This window comes from Sinocyclocheilus grahami, unplaced genomic scaffold, assembly GCF_001515645.1.
Source record: "Sinocyclocheilus grahami isolate Dianchi unplaced genomic scaffold, SAMN03320097.WGS_v1.1 scaffold481.1, whole genome shotgun sequence".
Taxonomy (NCBI): domain Eukaryota; kingdom Metazoa; phylum Chordata; class Actinopteri; order Cypriniformes; family Cyprinidae; genus Sinocyclocheilus; species Sinocyclocheilus grahami.
Genome location: NW_015505660.1, coordinates 207502 through 218975, shown reverse-complemented (window position 1 = coordinate 218975; position 11474 = coordinate 207502). Strand labels below are relative to the sequence as shown.

The 11474-nt window shown below is 35.5% G+C and overlaps 2 protein-coding genes across 2 annotated transcripts in view; both read left to right on the top strand.

Annotated features, from left to right (window-relative positions):
• six7 (SIX homeobox 7) overlaps positions 1-3829 on the top strand; it is a 6646-nt gene extending 2817 nt beyond the window's left edge. The window contains exons 2-3 of the mRNA XM_016236106.1: positions 932-1095; positions 2734-3829. Coding sequence (XP_016091592.1) covers positions 932-1095; positions 2734-2923 — 354 coding nt within the window. The 3' untranslated portion in view covers positions 2924-3829. The remainder of the gene's footprint in view (positions 1-931; positions 1096-2733) is intronic.
• Positions 3830-4780: 951 nt separating this feature from the next.
• LOC107553801 (actin-related protein 2) lies at positions 4781-8729 on the top strand. Its single transcript, XM_016236107.1, has 5 exons — positions 4781-4890; positions 5523-5633; positions 6888-7176; positions 8036-8172; positions 8544-8729. The coding sequence occupies exons 1-5, from the start codon at positions 4843-4845 to the stop codon at positions 8712-8714; spliced, it is 756 nt and encodes a 251-aa protein (XP_016091593.1). The 5' UTR covers positions 4781-4842; the 3' UTR covers positions 8715-8729.
• Positions 8730-11474: the final 2745 nt, after the last annotated feature.

The following is an 11474-nucleotide window of genomic DNA, read 5'->3' as shown; positions in this document are numbered from 1 at the left end:
ACGCACGACCGGAAGCAGCGGAAGCGGTCGACTGTGGCGTAATAAAAGCTCCGCTGCTTTACCCCACATACGCACGACCGGAAGCAGCGGAAGCGGTCGACTGTGGCGTAATAAAAGCTCCGCTGCTTTACCCCACATACGCACGACCGGAAGCAGCGGAAGCGGTCGACTGTGGCATAATAAAAGCTCCGCTGCTTTCGAGGCGTGTGTTACACTCGTTCAGCGGCCTCGTTTCACTTCGACGGCTTTCAGCCTCACCCTGCTTCATTCTACTACGTTAATAAATCATTAGCTCATCCATGAACATGATTTCTGCCCGAGTCCCGTCAGATTGCATCGGCTGTGGGGATGAAGACCACAACTCCCATGATTCCACACTCAGTCACAGCGTCATCAAACTACGCCTTTGTCTATTTGTTTATTTTGAATACACGCCCTCTAGCGGCGAAAATCACATATTGTGCCTTTAAGCTACGCCAAATAGGTTATTATAGTTCATTTCTGAAAATGTGCACAAAAATCTGTTTTAATGAGATCACGGTTTGCACAGAAATATGAAGCAGCACAACTGTTTTCAACATTGATAATATAAATGTTTCTTGAGCAGCAAATTTGTATATTAGAATGATTTCTGAAGGATCATGTGACACTGAAGACTGGAGGAATGATGCTGAAAATTCAGATTTACATCACAGGAATAAATTACATTTTACAATATATTCAAATAGAAAATGGCTATTTTAATTGTAATAATATTTCACTGTTATTACTGTATTTTTGATCAAATAAATGCAGCCTTGGTGAGCAGAAAAGACTTCTTTAAAAATATAAAAAATCTTACCAACTCCAAATTTGTGAACGGTATTGTAACTTTGAAGTAAATGTAATTTTTTAGACTAAGTGACAGTGCTCTTGGTTTTGTGTTTTTTAGGAGCGAACCCGTAGCCTCCTGAGGGAATGGTACCTGCAGGATCCCTATCCAAACCCCTCCAGAAAGCGTCATCTGGCTCAGGCCACGGGACTCACACCCACTCAGGTGGGCAACTGGTTCAAAAACAGAAGACAGCGGGACAGAGCAGCGTCTGCTAAAAACAGGTACACAAACTCATACACTCTACTAAAAATGAATGGCTGAGAAACAAAAAACAAGGCATTTGTATTTCATTGTTCATTCACTTTTGTTAATATTAACCTAAAATTTTCCCTGAACAAACTCTTAATTTGCTGCTTATTAATAATTAGTAAGGTAGTTGTTAAGTTTAGGTACGGGGTAGGTTACGGGATCTAAAATACGGTTATGCAGAATAAAGCATTAATATGTGCTTTATAAGTACTAATAAACAGCCAATATGCTAGTAATATGCATGCTAATAAGCAGCTAATTAATAGCGAGAATTGGTCCTTAAAATAAAGTGTTACCACCAAAACTACTAAAACCATTTCTGTTAATTGAAATAAATCTTAAATAAAATAAAATAAAAAAATAGAAATGTTACCTTTACGGCTAATATATAACCAAATCTAATAAGAACGCCAAAAGCACATTTAAAATATACAAACATACAAAAATAAAAGCTAATTCAAAAATGTAATAAATAAAACGCAATTGCAAAAAGCACATTACATGATATTCAGTAAAGGGTAACACTTTACAGTAAGGTCTCATTTGTTAACATTAGTTAATGCATTAACTAACATGAACTAACAATGAACAATATATTTTTACAGCATTGATTAACCTTTGTTAATGTTAGTTAATATTAGTTCACAGTGCATTAACTCAGTGGTTCCCAACCCTGGTCCTGGAGGGACCCCAACACTGCATGTTTTGCATGTCTCCTTAATCAAACACACTTGATTCAGGTCATCAGCTCATTAGTAGAGACTCCAAGACCTGAAATTAGTGCGTCAGAGAAAGGAGACATGCAAAATGTGCAGTGTTGGGGTGCCTCAAGGACCAGGGTTGGGAACCACTGCATTAACTAATGTTAACAGATACAACTTTTGATTTTAATAATGTATTTGTAAATGTGTAATCTTAACATTAACTAAGATGAATACATTCTGTAAGTATTTTTCACGTTAAGTAATATAGTTAACTAAAGATAACAAATAAAACCTTATTGTGAAGTGTTACCAACTGAAGCTTACAGGAATACAAACAGCTCATATAAATCAATAATAAAAAAATCAATCATTTACTTAATCCTACATTGTTGCTCATATTATTTTCTTGCTCCTGTGAAACACAAAATACGTTTTTAGGCAGAATCTCTATACGTACATCTAAGTAAATGTGTGATTTATACACCCAAGCTCCAAAAACGACAAAAAGCACCATAAAAGTATGCATATGACATTCCCACATAATTACAAGATGGTTGGTTGTATTTCTCACACAAAGCTATTGTATAGCTTCAGAAATAAAGCGCATGAGTTTTATGTGCTTTTACACTCTTACAAATAAAGGTTCTTTTTTGGCATCGATGGTTCCTTGAAGATCCATGGAATTATTCCATTCCACAAAAGGTTTAAAATGTTCTTCAATAAATGGTTCAACTTCTTTTTAAAGAACCGTACACTTAAAGGTTCTTTGGGAAATCAAATATGGTTCTTTTATGACATCACTGCGAAAAACCTCCATTTGGAACCTTTATATTTAAGAGACTAGAGACTGATTTGCATCTCAAGCATAGAGTAAAATATTCTTCTACCTCTCATTTTTTTCGCCAGATTGCAGCGAGATTCATCCCTCCTTCCCTCCAGAAGCTCTCCAGACTGCTCCTCGGAGCACAACACGCACCACCAGGGCTCCTCACCGCATCGTCCCGGGAGCGACTGCAGCTCCGGCACGGGGCCGCGGGGGACCGGGGCCTCCACACCAGACATATCCGTCAGCAGCGACAGCGAGTTTGAGTCGTGAAGAACGCCTGCACCTGCCCTCCGAAACAGACCGAAAGACACGAGAGTTTGAAGCATCTGGAGGGCAGAGGACTGCTGCTTGTACATGCACTTAAAGGAAAGACTGAGAAATCAGCTCGATTTGCTGTTTTAAATTGCAAGACATCAGACTAAAAAGAACGGAGTTCTCAGTTGCTCCCTTTTTCGTGATCGGTTCGTCCCTGACCAAAGAGGAGCTACAATTTTTAGACTGTGGACCTCTTAAAAGGCACGTGCCAAATCAATCTCTTCAGGCTCATTGGCTTTTTCAATCATTCTAATACTCAGGTAGCACAAAATAGGAGACCTATCACACAGAAGGACATCTATTATGCAGATTTCGTATTTGAAATCTAATCTAGATCGTCCAGCCAGGCCTTTCATAGCACTACAAACATCTGTCAAAACCATGAAGCGGTTTGATCTGCTTGTTCGAAAAGAGACCCACTGAAAACAGAAGGTAGAGGTAACTTGCTGCTGTATGTTTTCATAAGAATATAGTGTAGATTATGTCAGTTATTGTGCTAACATTCCATTTTGTTGTTTTTTTGTTCTTAAATGAGGATTTAGGTTCATTGGGAATATAATGATGTAGTTTGGATGAACACAGATTAACTGACTTTATGGAATATTAATGCTGCTTACCTTTTAATACGCTGTGAATTTGGACACACTGTGAACACACACCATCTTGCAATCAACTTTCTGTACATTTCATTTCAGTCACTCAGCTTTTTATGTGCCTATACTTTGAGGACGGCATCAAACTTTATGACCGTCCGTCATTTATCATTTCCACACCCATACTCACCGAAGTCACATGACGGTCTTGTTTTCATTTGTCTGCTGTTTGCAATTTTGAAATAAATGATATTATTTTTGAATCTAAGAGACTCCAAGTGTGAATTGTAGATGCTAAACGGCTGGTAAAACAAAAGTCGCTCATAAGCATCAACAATAATACAGCTTTACAAAACCTATCACCATTTCAAGGAATAATTAATGATAAATGAGAATTTTGTCATCATTTACTCACTCTCATGTCATTACAAATCTGCACAACTTTCTCAAAAACTCAATAGAAGAGATTCTGATCTTTCGATCCCTACTTGTATATAAAAATTCATATTGCTTTGTTACGTATACATGTTCTCAATTATAAGGTAACATTTTACAGTAATTGAAATATCTATTGTCTTTTGAAATATAATACAAATATATTTACTGTATGATACGTTCACTATCACTACAAATTATTTTTTTCATTAAATTGCATATTTTTAGAGTGTAACTGCAGGATAAAAGATTTTTCTTTTGGGATTTTTACGGTTTTACTGTAAAAATTGCGTCGTTAAATAGACTAAACATTTTCACAATTATAAGGTTTTTATGTATCATTTTCTACAATATTTAAATGACATGTATTGTCTTTTAAAATGCAACATTTTATTGTATGATAATGTGACTTAAAAGGGTTTTCCTTTGGGATTTTATTTGTATTTTTTTACCGTAAAAATACATGTATTAGTTTCTTAATTATAAATTCTCAATTATAAGGTAGTTCGTTATTTTTATGCATCATTTTTCACAATATTTTACAGTTTTTTATTTACATATTTCAAATATATACATCTTTCAAAGTATAATATATTTCCTGTACGATAAGGTGACTGGCAGTACACCAATTAACAAGTTTTTCTGTAAGATTTCGGCATTATTTTTCCATGAAATGTCATATTTTTAGAGTGTAACAAGCAGTGCGTGCAGTGAAGGCGGAGTTGCTCTGTTCCTCCTCAGGTAAACCGGCCCCTTTAAATCTGACCTCACGTCACCAAACAGCTTGACTGAGACTGAGGAGCGTCTGCATCCTCACCGAATGCACTGCAGCTCCTCTGAAACAGCATGGACAGCGGCGGGAGGAAAGTGGTCGTCTGTGACAATGGGACGGGGGTAAGAGATTTACAAGTCATTATTCTGGGGCTAAAACTCTATGTAAGCAATATATCTGCTGCTATAGAATATCACTGATTTAAATACAGATCCTGATGCACAGGACTGACCAGCAACACTATTTGTGTTTAAATGAATGTTGAAGGAAACTTACATAGAAATAAATATTTTGCTCTTCCAACTAAATTTTTTAACACAAATAAGATTTCAGAAACTTTATTTACATGACTTTACTGTAGTGACTGCATTGCTGCATGCCTGACGTGGGCTCATGCAGAGGCCTGTTGCATTGCTGAAATCTGTCTGAACACGCCTGCCCAGAAACACTACTCACTTCACCTTAAAAGGTGGCAGGGAAAAAGATACATGGTTATTGGTCACAAATGAGGAAGTGCTTTAAACTTTGAAGCTTGCTAGTGTTGTGCTTCTCTAGTCTGGAGGTTCATGACCTGAAACTTTAAAACACAGTTTAGTGAACATAAAGGGAAGTTAGAGGGAGTTGGGGAAGTTGCAGTTCTTCAAAACAAGCTAATCTCAGACAATTCGGTGCAATATCTGCAGCGCTGACCTTAGAAAGCTGAAATAGGTATAGAAGAGAACTGAGTTGTCATCTTCTCATGTAATGTCTGCAGTTTGTCAAGTGTGGTTTTGCTGGCTCCAATTTTCCCGATCATATCTTCCCGGCCCTGGTGGGACGTCCCATCATTCGGTCAGACACAAAAGTTGGAAATGTAGAGATCAAGGTGAGTTATCCGGGCAAAACAAAACAAAACAAAAATACACACGCACGCACGCGCACACACACACACACAGGTTTGTTTTTATGGTTTATGGGGACTCTCCATAGGCGTAATGGTTTTTATACTGTACAGACCGTATATTCTATTGCCCTTTACCAACCCTACCCCTAAACCTACCCCTTACAGGAAACTTTGTGCTATTTCAGATTTTCAAAAAAACTCATTCTGAATTATTTATAAGCCTTTTGAATTACGGAGACACTGAAAATGTCCTCATAAATCACCTTCTCGTTGTAATACCTGTCATACCCATGTTAGTATACAAATTTGTGTTCTCATAAACCACATAAACATGCACACACACACACACACACACACACCAGTGTTGTTATCGTTAACTAAAACTAAAATGATTACAATTGTTTCCCTAATTAAAATAAAGCTGAAATAAAAATATAAAAAATATAACATGAAAAAATTTTATGAAATTTTAAAATGTTGCAATACCAAGTAGTGAAATAAATACAGTTAAAACAATACAATTACATTGAAATAAAACTGTTAAAACAAAACAAACAAAAACATTGTTATACAGAAATATTTAAAAAACAATAAAAATGACAAAACATAAAACTACTAAAACTTGAAATAAAATTAAAATACAACCTGAAAATATTAAAATATAGAACAATTCAAAATATTAATAAATATATAATAATATATAGCATATTAATAAATACACTAATACACATTGTAGCAATAAAACATCTCTTTTATTACAGTTTACTATTTCAAATAACTCTATTCCTCGTTTTAATACATCTTTTATTGTAGTTTTAAGTGCCTTATTCTATATTATTTAATGCAATACTATATCCCTTGCACTCTCGTACATTTCAAGACTGTTTCAAAAGTTTCAATAACCACAAAATTATAATGTAAACAACACATGCACTGTCCTATTTATTATTCTAAAATAGATTTATATTTCTCAGATATGCAACAACATTTTCTTTTTAAAAAGTTTCAAAGATTGTTGACGGTAGATTATTTGGGAGTTGCGTGAGATGCAGAAACTATGCTCCGTCTTTAAATGTGCAGAATATAGAATTAATGGAATACACAGATTAATTTTAAATGAATTGAATAAAAATTTATTTTTATTAAGGTAAATAAGATGAATTAAAAATCCGATACCCTCAGTAATTTGAATACTTGTTCAATTCTGAAATCAAGACACTGTTCACCTGTCTTCAGGATCTGATGGTTGGTGACGAGGCGAGCGAATGCCGCTCCATGCTGGAGGTCTCGTACCCCATGGAGAACGGGATGGTCCGCTGCTGGGAGGACATGCTGCACCTGTGGGATCACACGTTCGGCCCGCGGCGGCTCAACATCAGCCCTCCTGACTGTAAGGTCCTGCTGACGGAGCCGCCCCTGAACCCGCTGAAGAACCGGCAGAAGATCGCCGAGGTCATGTTTGAGACCTACAAGTTCCACGGCATCTACATCGCCATTCAGGCCGTGCTGACTCTCTACGCTCAGGGTAAAACAGACCGTTCTCTAATGTGTTCAACAAAGAACAAGGTTGCCAGGTCTGCGAAACAAAACTAGGCCAATGGCCATCAAAAATAGGCCAAAATAGCTCAATCACCCTGTTATCAAAACACTGTAAAAAATAAATAAAATGCTGCGATTAGTTATCACAACTCATAATTTATCATTAGAATAATTAGTGATGCCTTATTGTTTCGACTGTTTTAAAAAAGTAAGCGAAAGATTAAAAAGTAGGTTTAGTTACCTCTAGTTTGGTTGAGTTGGATATTTAATTATCTCAACAAAAACTGTAAATGTAACATTTTTTTTACAGTGAACTCAAAATACACCACTCCTATCATTGTAGTTGCTAGGGATTCTGGGCCCACTGCACAGAATTTGCTATGGGGCCCCCCTCAAAATCACGTTCAGTGGTGGGGGGGCCCCTCTCAGCCTCTGGGCCCTATGCACTCTGTCACTTTTATGCATTATACCAAAGTCCTTTTTAAGGAAATTCTGTTCACTCGGTGGCTGTATACGCAACGCCTCCGGGCAACTATTTCGGGCATCCAAGATGCCAAGTCCTTTCTACTTGAATGGGGCAATCCTAAAATCTCAAAACCCTCTTACTACACACAGGTTTAAATAGCACGTTTCAAATCAGCAACATAATCTGCCAATCAGAATCAAGGACCGGAACGCTACGTTTTAGTATATATGAATATAAATGTTTCAGTCAAATATGCAAAATGTCAAAGCAATGAGAAAAAAATGTAATAAAATCAACCAGCGACAATCGTATAAAGGGGGCCCAATTTCGAAAACCGCAGACTTGGCAACCCTGAATGTACGCTTTGTTGGTGTGGCAGGTTTGTTGACCGGTGTGGTGATCGACTCCGGAGATGGTGTGACTCACATCTGTCCCGTTTACGAGGGCTTCTCTCTCCCTCATCTCACACGCCGCTTAGACATCGCAGGACGTGACATCACGCGCTATCTGATTAAGGTGACATTTTCATATTCTCTGTTCTCACCATGGAAACTGAGGAGGACCACTTCAGTGCGATGTTACCGGTTTAGTTCGTTCACCCCCCAAAATGAGCTTTTGACAGTCCAATGTTGTTTCATGGTGCTTAGATGAATAGAATTTCATTTATTGTAATCAACATTACTGTCGACAGGGTTTAATTCAATTGAACCTTGGACATTTCATCAAACTGTCTATTTTGTAGACTCATTTTCATAAATGATCTCAAAATGGATCAAAACTAGAATCAATCTAGAATTATTGATTTATTTTTTAAAAAGATCAATCTGCTAGCAAAAAAGACATCTTTCATCTGTTATATATTCATCCAGTATATTCCATCCATGTAGCTTTTGCTTCTGCGAGGCTATGCCTTCAACCACACGGCGGACTTCGAGACGGTGCGGATGATGAAGGAGAAACTGTGTTTTGTTGGCTACAACATTGAGCAGGAACAGAAACTGGCCAATGAGACCACAATCCTGGTGGAGTCCTACACGGTAATACACTCGAAACCCTAGAAACACACTTACAGCTGATGAAAACGAAGGTATTGTAGGACATGCCCTCACAAACCATGAACAAAAATAGGCAAAGTTCGATACTGTATGTCCATTACAGTATTTGGGTCCTGAGGCAAAACTAACTGAGAATCACAGATCCATAGGGAAACAGATTTTTAACTATAACTTATATCATTTTAAGACAGACTTGTTGTGAACTAATGGATTGTTAATCAATGGTATATGCTTTGTTTTAAATCATGTTCACATTATTTCAACTAATTTTTTTAATATTCCTGTTAAACAGTGGAATTTGTGGTATAAAAAAAAAAAATAAAAAAACTACATTACCCATGATGCTGTGCAAAGATTCCACCAATCGGAGTCGCCAAGAGCTCTTTAGCTCCACCCACTCTCATGAAACACAGCAAATGACGTAATCATTTGGTCTCCGATGACGTAGAAAGTAGGTCTACACTCTCACAGTAAACATTGATATTTTGCGTAAAACACAGATAGATAAAATCAACAACTTTAAATTAATTTTGTATTTTGCCGTAATTTTTAATTCGATTATGTCATTCGTAAGGCTTCATGGGATTGTAGTTTTTTCCCCCTCACTAAAACCATTCAAAGTCTTGTATCTTTCTGTACCAGTCCTGTCTGTTTGTTTGATTTTCAAATACATCTTTGTTTCAAAATCCAAGTTTGTAATGCTGTGATTCACCTTGTAGAGCTTGGTTCGTAGCTTATAGTGCCTTAAAGAAGACTTTTTAAAAATCCCTATGAGAAAAATGAATAGGAAAATACCCAAATATATATTACATGTAAAATTGAAAAGAACATTTTACAAAAAAAACATTTTACAAATTTAGAAAAATTTTAACTATAAATAAAAACATTTTTTTTTTTATTAAATAACATTTTTCTTTTTTTTTCCTAAAGAAAAACTTAAAAAATAGAAATGTTGCCTTGATAACTAACTGAAATAAGTTGAGGTTGAAGTACTTAAATTACTAAAATTGAAATAAAAATTAATTATATAGAAATATTTAAAATACAAATATGAATAAAAATGATAAAATCACTTACTAAATGACTAAAACTATAATTAAAAAGAAAAACTGAAAATATGAAAACTACAAGCCAATTCAAAATAATAATAAATATTGTAATAGTGTCTATCCATTACTGGTTGACCGCTAGTTTATGGACTTTTCAAAAACTCAATTAGTGTGTAGAAAACATTCATACATGAGGCCCCAGCTGAGCAGTTTTACATCACAAAGGCCTTAGAAAAGCAATAGAGTTCACTGCTATTAACATGTAAATAAAGTTAAGAGAGGTACCTGCTCACAATAAACGTAGCGTCAATCCAAAGATGCAGGCTATATGTCAGAAATTGAGCTTTTGTATTAGTTTTCAGTTCATTTGGTTTCAGTCGAGCTGATTTTGGCGTTCTCGTCACTGCTGTTTTCTCGCAGAAATTTAAGATCCGCATCGAAGACCCTCCGCAGCGCAAACACATGGTCTTCATGGGAGGAGCGGTGCTGGCCAACATCATGAAAGACAAAGAGTCTTTCTGGCTCTCGCGAGCCGAGTACGAGGAGAGAGGCCTGAAGGTGCTGGACAAACTAGGAGGAGCGCTGAGATGAAGCCTTTTCACATTCATATCTACTGCTGTTCATATGAAACAGACCCACACGCTCAAACACTGCATATCATAGACATCCGATGCATTTCTAAAGACTAATTACAGGCTTTAAACTATAGCTAAGTAACTCAAACACTACCTAGCTATCGAAATAAATGATCAAATACATACATAAAGGTCATAGTCAGGGTTATTATAGTGAACTGAAACTAAAACCACAAAACTATTTTCATTACTTGAGTTAAAATAAACTCTAACCCCCGGTTTCACAGACAAGGCTTAAGCCTAGTCCTAGACTAAAATGTAAGTCTGAGCTGTTTCAACTGAAAGAAACTTGCACAGTCCTAATTGAACTATGGCCTAATCCTGGTTTAGTCTAAGCCCTGTCTGTGAAACCGGGCCTGAGTGAAATAATAAAAAAAATAAAAATAAAAAAATAATATATATATATATATATATATATATATATAATATATATATTTTATGTCCATTTAGTTAGTTTAGTCTCATTTTAATTTAGTTTATCTTCATGTACTAAAATAACTAAACTGAAATAACTAAAATTAAAGGAAACTATATAGACATATAAAAAAAAAATAAAAAGAACAAAGTAAAATGAAAACACATAATATACAATAAAAACTCATTCAAAATATGATTAAAAACTATAAAAATATCTTTAGACTTCATGCCATATTGATTATTTCAAATAGGATTGAATATTATTACTGCTGTCTTACCAAACGTTATAATTGTAAAAATAGAAATAAAGCATTTTTACTCTCTTTATGAATTGTTTTTCTCTCTGAATGAGTCCTCAAGGCGATTCTGTCAGATTTAACTCTTGCAAATTTGTCATCAAAGTACAAATGTAAAATGTCTCAATAAAGCTGAAATAAAATAAAATAGAAATATTAGAAGAAAAGGTTAAACTTAAAAAATAAAATAAAATTAGGAATGATTCCACTAACCAAAATAAATAAGGTTCTTGAATTACTTCGATTAAAAATGAGTGCTGTCAAACGATTAATCGCGATTAATCGCATCCAAAAATAAAAGTTTTTGTTTACATAATATATATATGTGTGTGTGTGCTGTGTATATTTATTATTTATATATAAATA

Bases quoted from the DNA above. Each gene is read 5' to 3' on its own strand.
- LOC107553801 (XM_016236107.1), top strand. From the start codon at position 4,843: ATGGACAGCGGCGGGAGGAAAGTGGTCGTCTGTGACAATGGGACGGGG. The intron at 7,177-8,035 runs GTAAAACAGACC...TTGGTGTGGCAG, and splicing joins GCTGACTCTCTACGCTCAGG to GTTTGTTGACCGGTGTGGTG. The intron at 8,173-8,543 runs GTGACATTTTCA...CCATCCATGTAG, and splicing joins TCACGCGCTATCTGATTAAG to CTTTTGCTTCTGCGAGGCTA.